Source organism: Protobothrops mucrosquamatus, unplaced genomic scaffold (assembly GCF_001527695.2).
Source record: "Protobothrops mucrosquamatus isolate PMUCROS unplaced genomic scaffold, P.Mucros_1.0 scaffold391, whole genome shotgun sequence".
NCBI lineage: Eukaryota > Metazoa > Chordata > Lepidosauria > Squamata > Viperidae > Protobothrops > Protobothrops mucrosquamatus.
Genome location: NW_015386723.1, coordinates 425098 through 450941, shown reverse-complemented (window position 1 = coordinate 450941; position 25844 = coordinate 425098). Strand labels below are relative to the sequence as shown.

Below are 25844 nucleotides of genomic sequence, written 5' to 3'. Positions count from 1 at the left end.
AATCAGTAGAACATTATTTAGGCTAGAGGTGGACAGTGGTGCCTCACAGTTTTGCTACTTGGTAGAAATAACTAGCAACACCACATTAAGTAAGACATGGGGTAGCATCAAGAGTAGCAAAGCTTGTCAATGGGCTTATAAGAAGCAGCAGCAGCCAGTTTGAAATTTAGTTCATTCTATCAAGCATCTCAATAACAAATTATTTTAAGGGGGAAACTGCTTTGCAGGTCTATCAATGTACAGCTCTATGAAAGAACAGCTAGCCATCAGCAAGCCAACTTGTTTCTGTGTTCTCTTTTCCTTTGTATCTTGTACAATGATGTTGTCTCTTGCCATATTTTTCTCCTGTAGTAAATAGAGCTCTGTTTCAAACACTTTTGTCGGGCAAATTGCATTAGAGTGGATGGTGCAGATATCCATTAGAGTTTATTTATCATGATACTGTTCAGATCTCACACTTATAAATATATGATGGGCCTTGAGTTTGTAGAAATGTAACTTACATATTTTATTACACTTTTCTGTAAACCTTGAAAAGGGTATCATCAGAGCGGTGCTCTTAACAGCAATCTAAACTAAGATACATAAAATCTACACCACCATTATTTTTTAATATGGCAAGGAAGCACGGCGTTTCTGGATAGTTTGAAAGGTTTGCTGTCACCATAAACACATACCGCAATGAAACATTAACAAGTTGAAGATACTACAACTGAATATGGACCCAGAGTTGAATTCCTTTGAAACACTGTTATGCAAGCAGACTATATTAATGTGAATTGTTTTCCCCAAGGCAGCTAGATTTGCCTCATTCTCCACATTCTCCTTTCTTGACAGGCAAGTAATACTGTATTCCCTAGGCTACAAAACAAAAGATTCTTGTTATTTCTCTTTGTGGCTTATGTCTGATTTCATCTTATTGCTCTAAGGTGTTTAGTGGGACAAACCGTGTCTTTTCTCCAACTGAAAATCCCAGTTTGTTAAATTTACTGTTGCAATTTAAAGTTCCAAGATATGCTCAAATCAGAGGAAACTACTACGGCCCCAATACTCATTACCTTTTACAATAATTCCCTGTTACAATTACTTTCCCTTCATTATATCCCTCCTGGCTCATAGCTATGGAAGATACATGGTATTGGAAAGAGTGCTTCTAGAAGAAATCAATTCATACACTAAGGCAGTGGTTCTCAACCTTTTTAATGCCGCGACCCCCAACCGGTCGTAAGTCGAGGACTAAACCGGTCGTAAGTCGAGGAATAAACCGGTCGTAAGTCGAGGACTACCCAACCGGTCATAAGTCGAGGACTTTCCCTGCCCGGGAGCGCCGCACATGTGTGGCTCCGCCCCCTGCGCCGGCCGAGGCATAGCTGGCAAGCGGCAGAGACGGAGCAGGCCGACCACCAGCTGGCCCAGCCCAAGGGAGGTAAGGCACCCGCCGGAAAAGGGGGAAAAAATGGCGGACAGCCTTGCTTGGCAACCCCCGTGAAATGGTTGATCGACCCCAAATGGGGTCGCGACCCATAGGTTGAGAACCGCTGCACTAAGGGGAAGAAGACTGACACTCATTTCCATTTCTAAAGACAGACTTGTTTCTCTATCATCTATTCTATCCTCACAATTTGCAACACTGGGTGAGAAACTTCAAAATACGTCTAGCAAATTTCACATTAACTGTTACTTGGAATCTGTTTTGTGAGTCACTGGAATGGATTCCAATGGCTGGCTCAGGAATTCTGGGAGTTGAAGTCCGCAAGTCATAAAAGGGCCATAATTTCCCCACCCCTGCCTTAGGAAGTTGCTGGCTGGGGAATTTTGGGAGTTGAAGTCCACCCAGCTTCAATTTGCTAAGGTTGAGAAACACTGCCTTATTGAGCAAATAACATTAAATGAGGGAGACACTAAATCCAGAACTGAAACCAACAAAAGGTTGTGTTCACTGATTTGTGAACATTCACACAAACTGTTTTCTTCTGATAACAAAGGAATGAGAAATTCCTTCCCATTTCAGCCTTTCCAATGAACATTCATGAGGGAATGCATTACAGCTAGAGGTAATCAGAGGAGCAGGAAGGAAAAACTCCTTTGATTTGGGGAACTGGCACCTGAAATCAAGAACTGGGCAGAATACAGCTCTCTGAGCTTGCCTCTCAGAGTTTAGTGTATCACAAAACACAACTTGTAAAATATTTAAACTGGGCACTCAAAGGAGGCTGTTTTCATATTAAGTCAGGCTGCCAGCAACTTGTAAAAGAATGTGAATCTATATCAGGGGTGTCCAAGCCTTGACAACTTTAAGACTTGTGGACTTCAACTCCTAGCATGGCTGGTTGGGAATTCTGGGGGTTGAAGTGCACAAATTTTAAAGTTGGCAATGCTGGACACCCCTGATCTAAATTATATGTGCAGAATGTAAAACATGCAATGTCTGATCCTATGAGAAACAACAAATGCAAGTCAATGACAAGAGACTCCCCACTTCCAAATTTTAATAATTTAAAACGGTTGCTGGAAATTGGACCTATGTGGCTACTGGGGTGGGGGTGAGGGTGGGGGAAAAAGGACAAACATTTGGCCACAGTTCTTTGTCAAAACTCCCATCAGCATAAAGCCCCTCTGCTTTGTCCTATGGCCAAATAAAAACACAACGGCCCATTTTATCAATGCCTTTGTTTCTCAACTGGCCGTATTTAAGGCCATTATTTTCTAATGTCTAACATATATTAGTTACTCCATAGCCAACAGCTCTCACAGCAGTGTACAATAAAAGTGCAAATAAAATATGTCAAATCAAAGCAACATAAACAAACAATTAAACAATCAATTAAATGCAGCGAAGCCTGAAACTAGCACAGGAAAAACTAGAGCGGTCATAGAGAGCAAACCAGTTAAAAGATAGCATTAACAGCCCAAATGCCAGGCAACTAAAAGGCCTGAGAATAAACTTCCCCTGCCTGTAACAGATCCATAATCTCTGGGCACTCTGTATTACAAATTTGACCAGTAAAATAACATTCCTTTTAGACAGTTCTCTTATAAAAAATTGGCTATCAGTTACCAAATAGAAGCAAATGAATAGATTTCACATACAACTTATTAGTTTTCTGATTATCAGACCTGCACGCACCCACTGTATCCAAGAGTTAACCGAAATCTTGCTTGGCTCTTCTTGCAGGATAGACCAGAAATAGGCTGCTTCTTGTTTCTAGTCCATACTGTCAGCTCTGCTCAGTGCTTGTTGAAGGCCCAATAGTGCTTTAAGATTTTTGACTGCATCAATTGCCTTGCTGGATAAACAAAGCAACAGCTCACTTGCTCCCTCCCAACAGTTCTTTCAGGAGGGAGGCCAGAAGACCTAATTAATGTAGCCCTAATCAGCGGCGGATTTCCGCACAGGCGCAGGAGGCGCGCGCCTGGGGCCTCCACATTTCAGGGGCCTCCACGGCGGTGATCAGATCAGGCGCCCGCCTGGCAGAAGCCGCGAGGCGAGGGTAAGCAGGGAGAGGTCGAGGGAGCCCTGCACACTCAATGCTAGAGTTCAGCCCAGTTGCCTCGCACATTTTACAGGCATCTCCCTGGCCCGGCTGCCTTCCGTCTCAGCTCTTTCAAGCACGGAGCTCCGCTCAGTCTACACTGAAGCAGCCTCACTCCCGACGCCCCGACTTTCCAACTGGCCTCAGCTCANTATTATTATTATTAAAGCACAAATTAGTGGAATGAAAGGAACATTTCTTAAAATGCAAAGTGGTGCCCAAGATCTAAAATAAGATATAAAAAGGCCACTTTCTTAAAATGCAAAGTTATGCTACATGCAAATTCATCAAATCCAGACACTCTAATAATGTGAGGGGATGTTTTCATAAGAATTGCTTACTTAAGGCTAACTTCTCAGGTGAAAAGAAAAATGGCCCTCTCAAGGAACATGGTGTGATCTCCTGGAAATAAAAAAAAAAGTCCCAGAATGGATTACTGGAGGGCAATTCATCTTTTATACAAGAACATGTAGAAAGGCCGAGGTTCTACTTACATGGAGTAAAATAGGCTATCTGCCATAGCAATTTAATTAAATGACTGAAAGGAAGTTGCATTGTTTGCCACATAACGTACAGCTTATTATTGTGTCATTCTATAAATCGTTTCTCTTGTTTTCCAAGCTATGCTTTGCTACTGATGTGAGTAGGCTCTATAAAACGCTATACAAGAATAGTGTTAATCCAGTTTTTGAGATTAAACAATTGATGCCAACCCTTTTTTTGCCATCACACTTCCATGCCATTTGGGCATTTCATCAGTAATTAATACTACAGCTCTTGAATTATGAGATATGAGTTGTTCTACATGTGTTCGGTTCACCTCCCTAGGGTAGGTCTTAACATACAAAAATACATATTCTGGCACACAAATGAAATATTTTTGAGGGGGAAAGAGTGTTATGCATTTATTGGGTGGCTGTTTATAGTAGCAAATGATTTACAGCCTGTTCATACAATGTTTTACCATTTAAAACACAACATTTTTCCTAGAATGAAACACCTGAGATGCATGTGTGTGAAACAACATTTTATTAATATTCTACTAAAGCATGTATTCCCATTTGTAAGTTTTATAAAGTACCAATTTCAGCACTTTCATTTTTATTTAGGTCAAGAAATTTTCTTTCTGTTAATATTTTTCTTATTGACAGTGTATTTACGATTAACTTTTTTTTTTTTTTTTAGAAAAAAAGGGGGGGTACACCTAGCCATTTAGTTGCAAAATTATGCTTTCAGTCATTCCGAAGACTTGAATAAAAATGTGAGAGAAATGGATGATATTATCACTGCCCTTCAAAGGAATTTTGAGAAACTGCATTAATTGAATTTTGGAACTGAAAATCTCAACAGCTGCCATTTCAAAGGGGGAGAAATACATATATTATTTTGTTCTTTGGTTAACCTCTGTTTCTGTACCATGTAACTAAGAAAAAGAGTTGGAAGTCTGGATAAGGAAATGCAACATGGTTCTTTATGTTACATTTGTTTTTAGATTGTTCCCAGTGTTACAAATCCTTACATTTATGCCCAAGATATAAAAAGGCAGTTTTTAGAAAATATTTTCTATGAAAATCAAAATCTATCCAGCAATATAGAACGGTACCCAACTTCAATGTTTGTTCATTATTATTTAAACACATTTCCAGCTTTGTATCAGCTCATCATTTCTGTACTGCTTGATTCTGATACACCCTCACAACGCAAGGTTTCAGCCACATCTCTGCGGAAGATGGACATATTCTGTGTGAACCTGTAACCAAAGAGATTATAAAAAGGTAAAATATCTTACCAGTTAAATCATTTAGAATAACAATACAATCTGATACCTCAAACAAAAAGTGATAGAATTCTTAAAAACAAAAATACAGATGTCTTTTTGGCATCTATTATAAAATGATCAGAAATTACCAGTTACTGGCCCCAGTATACCATATTTTTACACCAGCCAAACTCATCTCAATTGTTTCCTGAACACCTTTAGCATCATGGTTTGAGTTACAGTTTTTGTTTTAATAGTGTTTTAAGAATGGAAAATATGTGTTATTTATATTTTTATTCTACTTCCTAGGACAAGGTCCCTAGATGGCTCACAAAATAAAAGCACAACATAAAACGGAATTTTCTGGTGATCCAATAAGGGTGAAATATTTTCTTTCTGTTCCTCAAACCACTTCTATTTCAGGATCTAAAAGACTGAGATAACAGAAAAGGGTTATGAGAGAATGTGCTTTCTTGGGCGTACGCTTATCTTTGCTGACACCTAGATTCAAATTAAACTGATTCAATCGAATTCATATGATTGCTCCTTATGTATTTAATACATTTTCTCTCCATAACTAAAAACTAGACTTTGGTGCCATCAACTCTCTATTACACTGTGGGAAATAAATTTTCAACAGTTTAATGTTAGTGTAGCTTTCCAGGCAATATCTGTACCACTTCAATATCTGTACCACCTAATAGGGCTGTATTACTATTATTATTATCCTTCTCATCTTTCCTATTACCTATTTCCTTAGCTTATGACTATAACTTTGTTGTTTGTATATCATGATTTATGCTGATTGCTTTTATTAATATCCTATTATGATTTATGTTGGCTATTTAAGTATCCTAAGACCATCACTGAGTGTTGTGTCTTATGATTTATAATTGTATTTTATGATAATGATCATGATTTATCACTTGTTGCTTGTATGTACGCTGAGAGCTTATGCACTAGAGACAAATTCCTTGTGTGTCCAATCACACGTGGGCAAATAAGAATTCTATTCTGTTCTGTTCTTCTCTATTCTTCTCTACTCTACTCTATTCTATTCTAGGTGTGGACACCCAGGTGGTCTCCAGATGTTTTGAGCTACAACCTTCATATGTTTGAGGTACCATGGTCAATGGTCAAAGATTATTCAACTGTTCTTCTGGAGGGCCCTGGATTGGGGGAAATTAACTTCGAAAGAGAATAAAATATTTTATCAAAGTAACATTGCTTGTCAAAAAGAGAGCTACTTCCGGATGATCACTCATCTTATAATATAAGCGACTTCTTATATTACCTGCTGAGTGCCAATGCGGTTAATCTTTTCGATGTTATCACTTGCATTAAAATATTATGAGAACAGCAAAAATAGGCCATATCACTTCTGGGAAGTTGCTTTATAGAAAAGTGTTAAAGACATTCAGAATAATAATATATATATATATACTATGAAAGAATGAGAAATCACATGGGGATTACTTTTTTTAAATGTAATGTTTTTCCCACATCCATGTCCGGTAGAATAAAAAGAGATGTCCATGTTCTGAATCAAGTCTCTAGGTAAAGTGACTGGACCAATGAAATGAGATACTGACAGAGATCTTATAGGTGGAGGAATACTGGAATTGGGAAACCCACTTATTTTAAATAGTTGCATTCCTTTAGAAAGGAAAGTTATATAGTTTGGGAGTGGTCCTGGAGGGTCTAGGCCAGGGATAGGCAACCTTGGCTTTTATGACTCGTGGATTTCAACTCCCAGAATTCCTGAGCCAGCATGGCTGGCTCAGGAATTCTGGGAGTTGAAGTCCACGAGTCATAAAAGAGCCAAGGTTGCCTACCTCTGGTCTAGGCTAACTTGCCACATATGCCAATTCACTGTGGGACAATTCAACATTGTATTAATCATTTCATTCAGTTACTTTTATTATTGGTGACCATGTTTTCATCGAAATTATTGTAACTCTTGTATTTCTGGATTGACTTCATTATTATTGGCCATAGTTCTGTTGAAATTAATTTAAGTTTTGTATTTGTTGAAATGTCCTGTGATGAATTGTTCCACAGCAAGTTGTCCGTGGTGAGTTGTCTGTGGCAAGTTGTCATATTCTGGCTCCTGGAGTGTTATAGGAGATCTTGGTGACCTTAAGGCAGGAATACCTACTTCCAGATTTGGCTAGTATATCAACTATTATCTTCCGTGGATAGGGACTGCTTATCTGCCTTACTGAGGTTTATGTACTAGTAACCTCATGCTATATTGATCTATATGGGATTAACCTTTGAGTTTCATTCAGAAGATGAAGCTGGTCTAGGTGTCTGACTATGCCCATGTACTTCCATACTGAAGCACCTTCAATGACTGCCAATGATTTACTTAGGCAAGCCATGGCTTTGTTTTTAATATATAAGGCTTCAGAGAACACCTGTCTCATTTCTTTCACTATCACAGACCTGGTCAATCAGCAGACTCTGCTACATTTTCTCAGAATGTCAACTTGCAATTACTCAGAAGGCAGATCTTCTTGCTGGTAGTAGTGCCAGTTCTCTGGAATATAGCCCCCACCCCACCCCAAATGTTGAGGAGCCTACATTCTTTTAAGTACAGGTAGTCCTTGAGTTGCAACTGTTTGAAGTTATGACAGACCCCTTAAAAGCTACTTATTATCTGATTTTACAGTTACAATGGCCACAGCCCCTCATGGTCACAGGATTGCTGACCTTTATGGCTGTTTGCAGCATCCTGAGTCATGTGACCATGTTTTTTTGCCAGTTTCGGGGTTTACTTTTGGCTTCCGGCAAAACCTGCCCACTAGGTAAATGGATTTGCTTAATGACTGCCACAAAATAATGCTGAAAAGTCTAGTCATATGATGACTTACAACTGCAATAATTTACAATTGTAATTATGGGCTCAATTACATTTGTAAGTTGAGGAGCACTTGTAGGCGCTGAAGACCTTTTCCCCCTTCCTGAATTCATTTACAGTATATGGTTTCACAAGGATTTTAGGAATGATAAAGATGTATTAAATGGGCTTTAAAATGCCATTTTAGAAACAGCAGTATAGAAATATATATCCTCTTGAGGAAATATTTCCCAGTTGTCCACGAAGCTCACGGGAATGGCTTCAGGCAGCCCTTTCTCAGGCTAACCAGCATCACAGCATGTCTTCTGTGGAAGAAACTACCTGAAATCCCCCCCCGCCCCCAAACCGCAAGACAGTGCCTTAAGCTTTCCAAGAAAATGAAGAATATAAATGCAATAAATAATAAAATATTCCTGAATTTATAGCTTTTAACGCATGTTGTATAAACCCCCCAAATGAAAGTTAATGCATGTTAAATTTTATCATTTTACCTTTAGATATTTGTTTGGCTTACCTGTCTCTGTTTTTTACCAGCAGGTTTTGCTCGACTCCTTCCATTAGGTTTCTAAAGCACTGATGAAGGAACTCTTGCTTTTCAGAAGGCTGGCTGTTTATCAAACTTGCCCTTAATTCACTGAAGTACTGACAAGACAATGGGCGAAATAATACAATAAAAATGACTGAATTTAGAGGATCAGTGATTGTCAAACTCTGACTACAAAGCAGTTCAGTTTGGGGAGAATGATTGCCTAATTTCCGCTGCCTTTCAAGATGATACTGTTCTATGGCGGGAAGATGTCTCAAGATGATTTAATCCAACTTACAGCGCTGGGACATTCACACAGATATTTTTCACCTATTAAGCCACATTAAAACAACAGCTTGAGAAAATATGTAGGTCCCTTGTATCCCAGTGCCAACAGGGCAAAAAGGACAAGATTAATAGAGCACAGTCCAGAAAGTGCTAGTTGCATTTACGTCATACAAAAATCAAAAGACACCAAGTCAGAGCCAGAATTTTAAAAGATGGTTTATATTACACGTTAAATAATAGGAATAGCCGGAGCCTTCTTTTTATTTGATACCGTATGTATTTGTATCTAAGCACATATAAGATTTACTCATTCCTCATGTGCAGTAGCTTGAGTTAAGAGAGAATGGCCCAAAGGCAGATTCAGAACCTGAATCTCCTCTGTACCAACCCAACAATAAAACCACTACAGCAGGGGTGCCTAACTCCAGGGCCAAGGCCCGGTACCGGGTTAGTGAAACCCCCCCCCCCCCGGGTCTGCAGAACTGGAAAGGTTGAGGACTGCTGTACTACAGAGGAAATTTTAGCACTTCTATAATTTCATTGTATCCCCTGGCATTAATGACTTCTTGTAATAGTATTAAGTTTAAAAAAAGAGCAATGGTTTACTAATACGAATCCAGAAATAGTATCCTAGAATATTTCTAGATTAGAAAATTTGAAAATTAATACATGTGGTGTAATAGCAATAACAACTCTGAAAACCAAGGACATCGTCAACATGGTGTCCTCCAGTTGAACATAAATTTCCATAACCTAAAGTCAGCAATGTAAATGGAAAAGTTCATTACACAATCTACTGCAGTTCCCCCATGTCACTGCACATTTTCCAGAAGGAAATCAAGCAATGTACTTCCACAAAAATGCCACTGGCTTGAGAAAGACATATCTCCAAATAGCATCTAATTTTGCAACGAAACTGAAATAAATTGGCTCCAATTACCATACGGCTGACTTTTTAAGGAATCGTAGCAGTGAATGTTACAAGCACAAAGCATATTTGTTGCTGGTTGTCACCTATATCTTCAATAAATAGATTTTATAAAATCTTCCAGCCCCACACTGCATTCTTAAACCAGGCAAGCTCAGAATCTGCTCAGGATTTGTAGATAAATAATGCCACGCAGATACATTTTACAACGAACCAGTTCCATGATCATTAGAATGCAATGTTGTTCCAGAAGAAGGAAAATTATGCTAGTCTCATATTTCTTACTATTCATGATTGCACAGCTATATTTCCTTGTGAAATATTTAATTCCTTCTTACACTAAAGCTGCTAAAATCAAAAACACATAATTAATATAGAGCCGGGCTAATATTTAATACTATAAATCAGAGACATTGGCTAAGCAAAAGTGTTGCCAAGAACAAGATTGGGAATGCATAAGACTACTTATTTCCACCTTTTATAATGATGCAGTGACTCAGGGCAGATAGAAAATGATTAGTTTTCCTCCCAAAGTAGGAAATATTGCTTCCATCTGTAAAGGATAATATTGTGATGTCATAAACTTTTTCTAAACACTGAATTTGCCCTTATTCCCTCTCAATCATTTTAAAAGAACTGCTTCTCGTATGGAGCTTGGATTTAAATCACAATAATACACCAAGAAGATGAATGACAGTGCTATTGGATATGGTTAAAATTGGATCCTTCAGCACAGGTGAATGATGAGACGGCGCTTCTATACTTGATATATTTTCTTCTTCTATTAGTTTCCTACCAGAGCTGGGATTTCAGTTTGAATTTTAATGTATGCGGCTGCTGCTAATCTTAGTGTCTTATTTTTTCCCAGCACCATCTTATTGTATAGACAATTCATTCTCCAAAGCAGTAATGCACTGCCACTTGTGACTGCCCAGGAGATAAATAGATTTGGAATAAAGTCAGAACTTGCATTGAAGTATGGAGAACACTCTAGGTCAATATCATCAGAAACAATCCCTTAGCATCCACTGCAAGCTTGTACATGTGCAGAATAGCTGATATTGTATTGTACTGTACTGAAAGAAACAGGTTTCTTTCTGGTATCCAACTTCAGGTTGAAGTCCAGACACCAAATGCAAACCTTGCAAAACTCAATGATATGAAAAATGCTGGAGTCATCAAGACAGAATATCAATGACTGAAAAAAACCAAAGGTTTTAATAGTAACTTGGAAACTTCAGAATTGTTGTTGGGAACTGTTTTCTTTGAGAGACTCAGGGTGCAGGGATTTAATTGAATATAGGAGAGCATGATGAAACATTTTGAAAAACACTCATTACATAGGAGGGTCTAAACCAGTGATGGCGAACCTTTTAGAGATTGAGTGCCCAAAAACTGGCCCCGCCCTCACTCCACCCCCTGCCTGCCCGCAGGACCACTCACCGCCTCCAGGGTCCGCCACAGATCGGCCAGGCAGCCTAGCAGCGCCATGGTGGCCACGCCCTCTGCCCGCGCCCCGCAGCATCAACTATGCGCAATGGGTCATGAGGGCAGTCTTGTCTACACTGCCTGGCTGCCATGTTCTTGGCTGAGCTGCTCCGCGTGGGACATGCTCAGGGGCGACTCTCCTCCAGGGGGACTGCTGGTGAGGAGGGAGTCACGGGGGGAGGCAAGGCTGGGGCAACGGCACATGTGCCCACAGAAAGGGTTCCGAATGCCGCCTCTGGCACCCGTGCCATAGGTTCGCCACCACTGGTTTAAATTATCCCCAGGACAGTAACAAAATGAACTCTATCACAGGTTTGAGACAAATACATACCCAACATCAAAACAAGTTTATGCATACATTAAGTATACAGTGAGCCAGCTTGTTCCATAAAGATAAAGGAAAGGACACTTATTTGCAAGGTAGAAGAGTAAATGAGGAGGCTGCTCTGAGTATGTGAGATCATTTCCAATCTTACGGAACTACTCAATAATCAATATGAAACATTTAAGAGAAAATATTCTGCAATACTGATCAACTATGGCAGGGATCACAATTCCATAACATAATACTAACTGAAAGTATGGGCTGATAGCCAAGTTGCTACTTTAGAGGATGATATCAAATTACAAATGATAATTTCTTAAGAAAAATATGCTTTCAATCCCGAAGATCAAACTTTCCAGCCAGGTCATAATAAATTCAAATTGCTGCTAAACAATCATCTATATAGTTCCTCTTTTAATTCTTGCTTATCACAAGTCATTGATTTGTATTATTGGATTTTTCTTCTCTCACTGTGGAAGAAAAAGACCGTTCGGAAATATAACATACAACATCTCAGCTTTAGGAGTTCTTGACGGAATTGTCGATTACCCTCTTTTATTCTACATAATAACAGGCACTAGATTGAAGCAATCTGAGTTAGATCCTATTTGACTTCCACTCAAATTTAGGACTGAAACTTTCCAATGGATTATCTATTACTGGAGACGAATGAGGCTGTGCACTCTCCCAGCAGCTCTTAATATAATGGAAATTTTGGTGAGCTATCACAATAATAATAGAAATAACAGCTACAAAATACAGACAATGTCTTGCGATGTTCTGTATGTGTGGAAATAAACCAAGTGTCATGATACTCATCTTAGACAAACCATGTATATTTATCTCATATTTAAGGAAGGCAATCGATTCAACAGCTTTTGCAATCAGAACAGGGCAACATGAGTTCAAGTTTACACTCTTTGAGCATTTCTATTCAAATTCCCTTAAAAGGGGATGCAGAATTCAGTTTCTTTTAGCAGAATCCAGTGCTAAGTCCGCAAATAGACATATGCCATTTATAGCTATGGGATACTTACTTTTCCATTGAGGAGTATGAGACCCAAGAGTGGTCTTGATACAGACCACTGATTTCTACAATCCTCAAAAATTATAGTGTTCATAAGGATAGACATCATCTGGAAGAAAGAAAATATTTTCTTCAGAAAAAAGTATGTGCTGAAATATTTAATAAGCTCATTATACATCTTTGACTATAGTTCTGGAATTTTTATTTAGGATGAGGCTTAAAAAAACAGACAGCAAAGCTCTTCTGGAATATACAAAATATTAAAAGAGAGAATTCATAGACAAGGATTTGTAAAAAAATGATTATTCCTAAATCAGTCAGTAATCAATTTCTATTACCCTTCAGATGAATATTGCACAGCCTATTAAGAAATACCTGATCAATTCTGGTCAGGATGTAGCTAAAGATTTTGAAGATACTTTTATCATTTGTTTTGAAATCTTAAACGCCTGCCTTTGAAACAGTTCAGAATAAAGAAGAAAAAAGCCCGAACGCTCACACTGACAGCACAATATCCTTAGCACAAACAGCAGATAATGCTTAATCAGGTTTACAGTATTACACTTATAAAATCTGTCCATTAAGCTGTAACATACTACTGTTATAAATAAAGCATCCAACCCAATATCAAACACAAAGAAAATGTGGAAAAACCTTAAATTATTTTTCCAAGGCCAAGAAGTAACAGTGAACTGAGTCCCTAGAGAACTAACCACACACTGCAAGCCAGACTGTAATAACTGCCCAAGAATAAGTCAAACAACATGTTTCACTAAATGAAAAGAGATATTCGGAGCCCTGCAAATCACTCAGAACAAGGAAATTATCAAAGATTACTTGAAACTTCAGCACAAAAAGTACACTGTAGAATAAAATCAAGGCTTCACTTTATTGCTGCTGGAACATGTGGAGAGCGAGCCATAATCCAAGCCTACAGCTTTTATATATAAAAAAGTGACACAATGGATCCTGTATGCAGTATGCTAAAATGCCTTCTCTATATACATGCCCCAATATTAAAATAATTTTTAAAATCTGCCTATGGGGAAAAATAAAGACATTTGTACATTGTTTTGATATCAAGTCTTCTAATACTATAAGCTCAGATAAAAAAACCCAAAGAATATACTTCTTGTTGCTTTTATATTGTATATGGATCTCTGCCATTCCATCTATTAATTCATTCGTTGTGGTGATTACCTGAAAAAAAAATTGGGAACATCTCTGACTAATTCCTATTGTAAAACCACAATACCTTTAAATAGGATATTTCTCCCCAGCAATAATTTGTTTAAATCAGCTCTTTACTTGGGGACATAGGCTTAACAGTCTCAGATTTTGGCTACAAATAGGACATCTTTGGCTTGTTGAACTTCAACAACTTGCTTAGGACATTGTGGCAAAGGCCTTGTAGATTGTAGATACTGGGGAAAGTAATTCCATTTTGGCTGAGGTGAAAAGTCTGAAAACTGAGACAATGCTGTGGCGTTGGGGGGGGGGGAGAGAAAATGATGAATTCTTTTCCAGTAAGCTACTTCCTGAAGGGGGCAGATGGTAGACCAGCTCCAGAAATCCATTGCTTTAGCTAGCCACTAATCAAGGTTCCTTTCCACTTGCTATAAACATTTCAGCCAGCCCAGGTTACAAACTACTCCTAACCTGAGCCAGGAGAAACAAAACTAACCTGCAGATCTTTGTCTGCCAAGTATTCTTTTTAAATTCCACACAAATGCACATCACAAAGCCTTGAATCATCACAATTTATATGGCGCCCTGCTCCCAGCAGAACCAATGAAACTGGAAATAGTGAGGGACACGTTGGAATCCTAATGCTTGTATGAGGAGAAAGAAAGAAAGAAAAAAAGAAAGAAAGAAAGGAGAGAGAGGGAAAGAAAGGAGAGAGAAAAGAAAGAGAAAGGAGAGAAAGAAAGAGAGAGAGAGAGAGAGAGAGAGAGAGAGAGAGAGAGAGAGAGAGAGAGAGAAAGAGAGAGAGAAAGAAAGAAATGTAAGAACACAAACTATATAAACCCTCTGGGATTTACTGGGGGAAAATTACCTTGGCCTCTTTATTTTAGTTTCAGTGGAACAAAGCTAATTCCATTGGAACCTGAAGATTTCCAGATGAAGAAGATTTAAGATTTTTTTTCTTCCATGATTCCAATTTACCCTTCTAGCTGAAGTCCCATATAGTGAGATGGTATTTTCCTCTCCAATGGTGGACCACTGAAAAGTGCAAAGGGGTTGGACTAGATGACTTTGAAGACCTCTTCCAAATGTATGAATCTACAGTCGGTTGGAAGCTGTTTGCTCATGCAAATCAGAACCACAAGTCTTCAAAGACCTACCTGAGAAAAGGAAAGTTACTGGTGCTTACTTTTCAGCACAAATGGGAGGGATTAAGAATTCAACAATTGGAGATTGTGCTTATCACTGTCTGCATAGAGTATTGGCTGATTTCATTGTCTGTTTTGAAATCTGGAGGGTGGCTTCTTAAGCTGGCTTCATTTCCACCTGATCTTAGATAAGCAGTGTAAAATTTGTCTCTGGTCTACAGAATTTAGAAGTTGCTTAGGAAAACAGAGTGTCTGTTTCATCCTACAATGTTTTACTGTTATAAAATTTCAGGTCTAGGAAAGAATCACCACCATTTTCCAAAGATGTTGGTGTTACAGGAAAAAGAGCAGGTAACGTAGGCAAGGCATCCATGGCTTGAATCTAAAGCAGATCCATAGTCTTCAAACTCTGCCACTGCTTTTTATATGCACTACTACCATCCATCTATGAAATGTTAATTGATTCTGAATGAATATCTGATTTTGTGTATCAGCATTTAATTTTGCCCAATTTTTTGAAGCGTCCAGTAATGTAATCTGCTTTGAAAGAAATATATAAACTTAAGAGGATACCGCCACGTACAAGAATTATTTTGCTCCCCTTTATTATGAGCTTAATACAAAATGCATAATAAATGCAAATTAAAAGATTGCTGCTGGCCTGTGATTTTGACAGGTGGATAACTAGCCAAGCTGAAATATAAACTGGTGGGGTTTTTTTTTTAGCTCAGAGAAAATATTAAAAAAAGAGATTAGCCAGGTGCTGACCATTTACTTAGACACCAGCCTCCAAAATAAAAACAATATATAATTGCATAGAAGACTGTGTTGGAGATAAAGCAGAATGCTCACAAAAAGTAAATTTATGTATTTATATAAATTATGTAAACAAAGTATTTCTATCTTCTATTTGAAAATATACCCAAGATGGAATGTAATAATACAAATATTCAGAATAAAATAAAAATGTAGAATAGAAACCAGAATAGAAATAAAAACAGGGTAGATTACTGCTATGGGTAAACATACACATCATAGTAACAGCAGAGTAATTTGTACAGCTAATAAATAGTCTAAATTCATTTCTATTGGAATCATAATTTGAATTTACCAAGCCTGAATCAGAAATCTGTTTTGAATGTTCTTTATAAATAATATTTAAAAAAACAGGAAATAAAAACAAACTATTAAAGGACAAATGTGATTCTGGACTTTAGCTAAAGTCGAAAGTGAGTTTTTAAGAGACAGGTCAGCATGGCTACCTGGAATATCATGGAGGATAGGCTATTCCACAAAGGGATGCCCCCCTGAGAGGAAAAATGACAATCCAGATGTTGTAGCAGGCCCTTATTTCAACTTCATAGTAGGTTCTAGGAAACAAGTTAAATTGGAGACAAACCTGCAATTTCAGGAGAAATTGCAATCAATGGAGAATATGAACAAAATTTAGAAACAAATGAACGTTTTGCGTGTGTGTATGTACGTACAGGGTTAACGTGGAACATTTTAAACCTGAGTTAGCATTCTGATGTTGCTGCTATAAAAAAGGAGGGGAGAAAGATGCCATTCTACCGCTGCTTTTCAATATACAAGGTAAGGGAGGTAATAACAGAGCTTTCTTTTGCTCCACTTAGACCTTGGAGAGGGAGAGCACATGCCATGTCTAATTTTGAGTATAATATTTTATGAAGGTACCAACAAATTCAAAAGGATTCAGATGAAGGCAACAATGATAAAAGGTTTCTGAATAGTTCACAAGTCAAGAAAACCTGAAGGAAATGAAAAATTTGAATTTATTGCCTGTCTTTTTCATAGGTGAATGATCCAGAATTGAGCATTGCCCTCTGGATTGAACCCTGATGAAAGGTAGGTCTCTTTATTCCAGAAAAAAAAAGGTCAGTTTCTCTGGTAAAATAGACTGAAGCTTTAGATACTTCGCAGAGTTGAAGTTAAACACGTCATTAGCAGAGTATAAAAGGTAGCAGTTTCTTTTATAGTGCAATCAAGTAAATACGGCAATACTCCTAGTGCAGCCTATTAACCTTATAGATTAATAGTCTGCGCTAGGAATATTACCGTATTTACTTGGTTGCAATATAGGTTAATAGGCTGCGTTTTATAATCCTTCCAGCCTAATCAGAGTACTGTATTTTTGATAATTTCTTACAGAATATGGATGTTCTCATAATTCCTGTTCACTATAATAAGGATGTAAAAGTATCTCAGGTGTCATCTTTTCCAATTAGCAAAGAAGTTCAAGCTCATCACCCAAATTATCACTAGCTGAAACAGAAATAAAAAAACAACAGCTCCTGCAGAGTGGATCCCCACATACTGATCACCGTAAGCAAATCTCTGTCTCAGTAGCAGACCATATTTTTATCTGTTTGTTTGTTTATTTATTGCATTTAGAAACTACCCATTTCCCTCACAGAGTGACTCTGATATGCTTTGCAATTAGGCATCTCAGGATAATTTCCTCGAGATAGGCTGTTCACAAACAAGCCTAGGAAAACTCTATTAGGAGCTCAAAGGCCAGTTTGGATCGAGAGCATATGATATAAAATCAGTATGAGACAGTTCAATAGGTTCAGCGGTCCATTCTTCAATTCCCTATTAGTATATATTAACAATTGCATCAATCACAAACTGCCGTGTATGGTTCCCACACATTGTTCATCACCGGGCAACCTTATTAAATCTATTGACACTGGTTGTGGGTGGTTGGAATTACACACAGTCTAGGACCGGGTCAAAGTAGATTTTGAATAAGGGCCCAAATTCAAGGACTTCTCTTTGAAAATTGGTTGAAAGAGACAGGTGTCATTAGCACCTCTACAACAAAAGAAAATTATATATACTACAGGGAATGTACGCCCCAGTGGTCACTGGGCTAATGCATAGCACTTCAGAAGACAGATGGGGGCTCACAGGATACCATGCCAGTGTGAGCATCTGATGACTCTTCTATGATCCTAGCAACCAATCTTCATACCTGAGTTCCATACACCGTAAATAAAAAGAAGCACACTTCACCTGTAGGCAAGTAACAATGGCTTCTGGCAAACATTTCCTGAAACAGATTAGTTTGGAATTCATCTGTCCATTAGATATAAGCTTCTTGGACAAATTAATGCCACTGCATGGAATCATCATACACAACGTATGGAAACATCAAGGTACTGAAGCAAACACTTGGGTCATTAGATTTTTATTTTTTTCCCCGTATAAATTCTTCACTCTTTTACATTTCAACGTTTATTTCCGTTAACGAGGATCATACCTATTATCAGAGAATCAAGAGGTAAGGCTTGTTTATTTCACCAATAATTTCCTAAATTTCCCCCAATAATTTAAACGATGTTGATGCTGAAATTTCCTACGTACAGGAAATATTTATTTAGGATAGGTAACAGACGATAGAAAAGTATCTGGATGTTTTGTGGAGAATTTGCAAAAAAACCGTAGTTTGTCCAATACCTTTATAGAAGAAAAAAAAAGTCAATTTTACATAAAATGTGTAATTCTATACTCTCTTGTTCTTCCTATTTTGCACTGGATCCTATTCAATCAACCTTGGTCCTTGAAGCCTGAAGTCTGTCCAGCTCGGAGCTAAAACATTTCTCTTCTAACCAATACAGGCAAAAACAGAACAGAACAGAACAAAACCCTCCTAGCAGACTGAAGAAGATCCAATTTCAATCCCTGGCAACTTAAAAAAAAAAAGGGGGGGGGTATCTCAGGGGTAAAGATATTTCTTTGCCTGAGGCTTTGGAAAGCTGTTGCGTGTGTCACAGACAATACTGGGCAAGATGGACCCAACAGAATGTACATATGGAGCCATTATTTAATTTAGCACCTTTAATACTCCGAGAAAAAGTGTCACTGTAACTTTTGTTTCATCCATTTGTTTCTAGGGTGTATGAAGATAAAACTTGTATAATTGTAACTTGTCATATAAATAATGTCCTTTGTACCAAAGTGGAGAATATTTCATAGAGGATAGTCAAAAATTCTCACGGTAAACCTTGAGAAAAAACATTATGTCACCTTGAAGTCAAACCAGCTGATAAGAGCTGATTTTAATCAATCAATCAATCAAATTTATACACCACCCAGCTCACTGTTTAAATCATTGGTAGATTTACAATAAAAGAGAGCATAAAACAAATGAATAATATACAAATATTGTTAAAAAATGGGGAGGGAATCTTCAAGGAACCAGCCACTCCAAAGTCTGTGTACCACTCTTGGCCCCCCTCTTGGTAGCTGGCAGAGCCAGGTCTTAATGCTCTTCCAGAACGCCAAAAGAGTGGGCACCTTATGTTCTGTAAACCACTTTAGATATAAGACGTCCTTATCTTAAGCAACACTTTATTTATAATTTATACACAGATATGCGGTAGTACATTGTAAGGTATTAGTAAACAATGAATTCAAAAAGAATTGAAATGCTTTCTTTATCTTTCCTCCCAAATTAATGAAAGAATCTCTGGTTCAACAGCAGAACGGCTTAATGGTGGATTATTAAACTAAGGAAAGGAATGAGGACAAAGATAGGATGATCCTTAATTTTTGAAAAAGATGTTTCTCTTATGGAATTCTGGTTTGATGTTAAGGCACAGAAACTGGAGACAAACTATCACAAAGAAGTAAGTACAATAGAATTTAGTATATCTTTGAAGAACCTTTATCCTAAAAAAAACACACAATTCACAATGCTGTTAATTTACAAAATCTAGGACAAAAATATAAGCTAATATCCCTTTCTGAAATGGAAAAGATGTGCTAGGAGAAGGCAATTTAGATTAAAGAAAACAGAGAATCCAGCCCCTTTTCCTGTTCACTAATCTGCCATTCCTCAAATAATTTGTTCCACAATCAGGATCCAAATCTATATTTTTTAAAGAAAAGATCAATCACTCCTCCACTTTGAGTATTTTTTTTCCTGCAAGAAAATAATATGAAGCATACCCTTTGCAAGCAATATATAGTTTGACCTTTATGTTTCTAAACTTTCCATCTTTCCCACCTCCAAGATGTATTGGAATTGCAGTCCCCAAAATTCCCAGTAAAACCATATGAACAGATTATTTAAAAGTATGTTTTTAATTTAGCCTTAGGTATACTGAACTGAGCTTGAAAAGGACATGGCTATCAGACTTCTCCCCAGCAGGCTAGACTGAAAGCAGATGAATAGGTATATTAGAAATTTAAGAATTTCTGATGTATTATAGAAAAGCTAAAAATGCATTATGAAGGAATTCCAGTGACAGCTATATATCAAATGCATGTTTCATTTTTACTACATCGAATGTTCAAATTCTTGTTCCTGTTTCTCTTATCTTTATGTAAAGGGTTGGAAGTGAAACTCTTTTGGATGGGATGAGCACTTCTCATATGTTTTCTTTTAAAATTTTTGGTAACAGTCAGTTCTGGTATTCATTTGTTTGTTCTGTTTGTGTGAGAATTATCTCTGCTTATCACTCAGAGAAAGACTATGCATTTTGAATGCAGAAAGCCTAGTGTTTCTAATTAAAAGGATGAAAGACAAAGAGGTAAGATTTACTAGAATGACTCACACTATCTTGACTGAACAAAGTATATCAAGAGCAGGCAATCTTTTTTGGTCCTCAAATTACATAAGTCAATAGGTCAGAGCCTCAGTGGGTCCCCATACATACAGTAGTGGCCAAAATTGTGGAAACCTTTTGGGAAAAGTGTATTTTTGAGGTTTGATGGCTAATAACACCATTTTTTTGGAGTAGTACCATAAAATTATATATCAATGGAAAGATAATTTAATCAAGAATGTAATGCAACAAAGTTTGTTCAATTATCTGTACTGTATTCTATGAAATGTTATAGCCAAATAACCAGAAAAAGGAAGCACAACTTGCTTAGGTTGACATCAGGTAGCTTTCCTTCAACTGATTGTAGCCAATGAGCATGAGTGTTTAGAGAGCCAATCAGGTGTCATCTTGTTTTGGCAATGAGCCAATCAGATCACAGTAGGATTCAGTTATTGATGTCATATATTGAAGCTGAGAGGAGGACATTTGTCAGTGTGTTATGTAATCGCTATCAAGTTGGTCGGGGTTTTTTGTGTTCTTTCACTTAGTGAGCTTGTAAAATGTAATAAAATTAAAGTAATGGTGCAAAGAGTTGACTGGTTGCCCAGAAAGCGATGTAAAATAGTATTATTAAGTGAACAAGGCTAGAGTTATAAAGAAATTAGAAGAAAAATTGGTGGAAACTTACCAAAGGTGGCATTTCTACTGTACACTTTTTCCAAAAGGATTCCACAATTTTGGCCACTACTGTAGACACATACCCCTGCGCTCTGGGTGCATACATACACACAGGCTTTAACTTTAAAGGATTCTATTCTTCCCACAATGCTACGTTCTTGAGGTTAAAGTGACTTTAATGTAACTGAGATGGCTTTTTCTACTGATATTATTATAGCCAGAAAAGAAAAGGCACAACTGTAGAGTGTTTCTGGGAGTGTAAAGGGAATAGTGAGACTGGCTTTTGTGCAACTATGCAGAAAAGACTGCCCAAACCTGCCCACCTCTGGAAGAGATGGGAAAACAATCAGTTCAGATATAAGGCAATTATAATTGCATTACCCAATTATTTTCTTCCTTGATTCAGGAAGACATTCAGACAATAGCGCTCAGACTTAGTTATGTTTCTCAGTTTACATTATCAAATAATATATAACAGTTTTTCTTTACTGATTAAAAAGCTAGCATTCTATCATCTCTTATGTTTTATTACAGAAACTACAGTATTGACAGCTGCCAAGCCTATGAAAGAGCTGACAAGGCATTAAGGCAAATGGCTGCCTTTAATCTGAAAGTAAATCCAACTGAAATGCGGAGACAGGAAACAGAAGTGTGACTTTCTTAAAAACGATAGCTATAATCCATCTGCCGCATGTAAAAATAAGTCTAGAGAGATAGAGCTTATAGCAGTGGTGACGAACCTATGGCACGGGTGCCAGAGGCAGCACTCGGAGCCCTCTCTGTAAGCACATGTGCCGTTGCCTCAGTCTTGCTTCCCCCGTGACCCCCTCCTCATCAGCAGCCCCTCTGGAGGAGAATCGCCCCCGAGCATGGCCCACGCAGAGCAGTGCAGCCAAGGACATGGCAGCCAGAGTAGACAAGACTCTGCCCCATCGTGCACAGTTGATGCTGCGGGGTGCAGGCAGAGGGCGTGGCCATGGCGCTGCTGGGCGATCTGCAGCGGGCCCTGGAGGCGGTGAGTGGCCCTGTGGGCAGGTGGGGCGGGGGTGGGACAGGGGGTGGAGCGGGGGCAGGGCCAGTTTTTGGGCACTCAGTCTCTAAAAGGTTCACTATCACTGGCTTATAGCAAGACAAGACTCTTAGGTGCTGCTGTGTTAACTCAGCTCAAGATAATGTTGCTGAGACTTCCTCTTATGAAAGTCAAGATAGGTCTGCCTGAATCGGCCATATGTATAGAACACAGAATAATAGAGTTAAGTTGGAAGGGACCTTGGAGGTCTTCTAGTTCAACCTCCTGCTTGAGCAGGAGACCCTATACTATTTTAGACAAATGGTTGTCCAGTCTCTCTTTGAAAGTCTCCAGTGATGGAGCACCCATAACTTCTGAAGGTAAGCTGTCCCATTGGTTGATTGCTCTAATTGTTAGGAAATTTCTCCTTAGTTGTAAGTTGCTTTATTTTAGTTTATTTTATTTGAATTATGGGATGCTGATTTTGTGCTGCTTCATGATGCTGCTCATCATGAAGCAACACAAAATCAGAATTATTTTTTTTTTGCTCTTATCTATTCAATATCCCACCAAATCTCTTGGTGTTTGGGTAAGCAAAGCAACTGACCGAAGTTTCCAAACTTTGTACCCATCTGTGATTTTCAACGCGCAGATTTTTCTCCCACAAGGCTGGAATAACTGATGGCAACAAGGATTCAGTGAGTAGCCGGCTGGGCTGCTGTTTGGCGTTCTTCACCCTGAAAATTCACAGATGTCATTTCCTGACAGTGCATATCATGCTACATATTGGAGATTATGATGAATTCTTTAAGGACTTGATCAAACAGTTTTCTCCTTTGGGCAATTCAAGCACAAGCCTTTGTTGAACTTACTCCCAATGTGTCTGCACTGAATTTTCAGGGATTGGAGAGCACTGTGTCTTTGGACAATCACTATCATGTGATTAATGAGAAGGAGAAAAAAAGCATCATCCGTTACAAATGTCTCTTGAGAGGAGAAAAGGTGCAGGCAGCCTGTTCTTTTGAAGACCAGCCTATCCTGCTTTTTCTAACAATGGACTTTGCAACAGGCTCCCAGAAAAGCACTATTTTAGACAACCAATCACTTTGTATATGTCCCTAAACTTGTGCTGGAACCTCCCTTACCCATTTCACTCATAACTGGGTACAGAATCTATAACATCCTTTTTCAGTGTATGATAATGGCAAAGGAATTTCTCTCTGTTTTTCTAGTAGAAATTGTCCTAAGAAAGATTATGTTTATCAGGTTGCTGAAACCACAAATTTTTCAAGATGGCACCTTCCAGGTACTCTGGACTACAGCTCATCATCTGGCTGGGCTGATATTAAATGCAGTGCCTAAATTAAGGTACAATATTGTGGAACACATTTTCAAAACAAGAGTAGGAAGGGGAAGGATGTGGGAATTATTTCTCCTGTCCATCTCATAAGTCCTTACTTTGTAGTGACTCCTATTTGGAATCAACCTTTAAACTAACTCATTTCCTTGTATACAACTAAATATTACTTATACCTGCAAAAACTATGATGATTAAAAAGATTTAGCAGATCTGCGTTAAGTTTTAAATTTCTTATTGAGCAAAGCAGCTGCCAAAAATTCATCTTTAAGCAAGGTAGTATTTAAGAGACATGCTGGATATTTGCATCTCTCAATATGGCCACTTACAGTCTCTTTGTTTTAGAATTGTTTTTGAACTCTTTGTTCTAAAACTTGCACTGTGACTAACTTGCAACTTAAAAGCATATTCTCATAAAATGACTACTGAGGTACTTAACCAGAAAGATGAAATACAGACCTCAAGAAGGTAGCTATCACACCCACTTATTGCACAATAAAAAGAAATCATAATCTTTTTTATTTCATAATTCCACATGATTTCTCATAGCCTAACTGAAGGATTTAAATCTTCCTGGATATTTCCTTTCTCTGTAACTACTACTAATGTGCCTAATCTTCTTGGATTCCTCTGTTTAGCTGATGTTCGTGAAAATGTATTGTTCTTCATGGCAAAAGAAAGCTGATTGCCTTTCTGTCAATTCATATGAAGTGAACTAAATAAAGGCTTCTATTTTTGCTGCTCCAATGACAATACCGCCTCACAGATACTGAACATAACTCAGCAGCAGGGTCCTCCTCTACTCCAGCATGCATAGTTTATGTAAGGCAAACAAAGATACAAGTAGTGGAGTCCTACAGAGGCTTACTCAATAAACAAAAGCTCTAGGATAGGGCTCAACCTTGGGAACCTTGAGAAGTGTGTGGACTCTCACTTCAACATGCTGGCTGGGAGATCCTAGGAGATGAAGTCCAAACATCTAAAGTTCCAAAGCTTGAGAAACAAGTTGGTGGGACAAACAGAGGAGCAAAAATAAGTATGGCTGCTTGTTTTAATTTTTATTTGCCCAGATTCTTTTTTTGTTTCTTCCTTCTCTTCTTGTTTCCTACACAATAGCCTGTGGGGGGACCATACTTGGCAAAGTTCAAAAACCACTCAAAAATATTCATGGGAAATTTGTAGTCTTGAAGACATAGATCACTCATCCCCATTTAAGGTATGAAGACAGATTCAGCAGATTTTACTTTAAACTCTTATTCAATCTGAGAGTGAAAAAGGGACAGGTCGTAAGATGAAATGTAATATAAAAGTAACCTAAAGGCTTGTTTCCATAGATTTAATATAGTTTTTATCAGAAGCTGATTATGTATTACCTATATGATGATGTCATCTATACAGAACAGCTCCATTTAAAGCAGAAAATATGTTCAACAATGGTCGGCTAATTAAAAATCTCTAGGAATGAAAGATACAATCTTCCTATGCAATTTGTTTTTCAGACACTGAATATGAAAATCTCTTCTATACATTTTACAAAATAAATAACAATCTTTGTTTTTAGAGGAAGGCAGATAACTTATCTGAAAACAGGGGCGCATGATCAACAGCTGAAATAGAATTCAATTAAATGTTTAACTTGCCATTTGGCCACATCCACTGTATTCTGGAGTCAAAATGGAAATAGCTTTGACTGTTTCCAAACTTTTCATTATCTTCAGAGGAGAGAAATGAACTTGCTAAAGAAGACCCAGGTAAAGAAACAAATTTTGCTATGCCAGCCTCATTAGAATTATAATTTCATCAAGAAAACCTATAGAGAAAACTCCTGTTACTGGGTTAACAGGAAGGAACTGTATTTCTTAAATTCTTTGCACTTAGTATTCCTCCAAATGTACTATCAAAATCAAGCAGTGCGTTATAAATATGCAACAAAGTTACAAATAAGATGCAAACACTAGCATCCTAATGTTTTCATTTAATTACCCTTGAAACGCATTCTATTTAATATTCATTACTCAAAAGCCAATTTAAAAGGGAAAGAGGTGATGGTACTTATTCAGAAAGACATGCTTTCATTCACAGCAATAGTTATCTAATATACGGAAGTTAATAAAGCAGATTAATCTACAAGTCCCTTTAAGCCATCACTGAGTTTAG

General features: G+C 37.9%; 1 protein-coding gene across 1 annotated transcript in view; it reads right to left on the bottom strand.

Moving 5' to 3' along the window:
* Nucleotides 1-4425: 4425 nt before the first annotated feature.
* LOC107287454 (ran-binding protein 17-like) overlaps nt 4426-25844 on the bottom strand; it is a 78559-nt gene continuing 57140 nt past the window's right edge. Inside the window, exons 10-12 of the mRNA XM_015815974.1 lie at nt 12748-12846; nt 8670-8797; nt 4426-5283 (exon numbers count right to left, since the gene is read on the bottom strand). Of these exons, the coding sequence (XP_015671460.1) occupies nt 5187-5283; nt 8670-8797; nt 12748-12846 (324 nt within the window). The 3' untranslated portion in view covers nt 4426-5186. The remainder of the gene's footprint in view (nt 5284-8669; nt 8798-12747; nt 12847-25844) is intronic.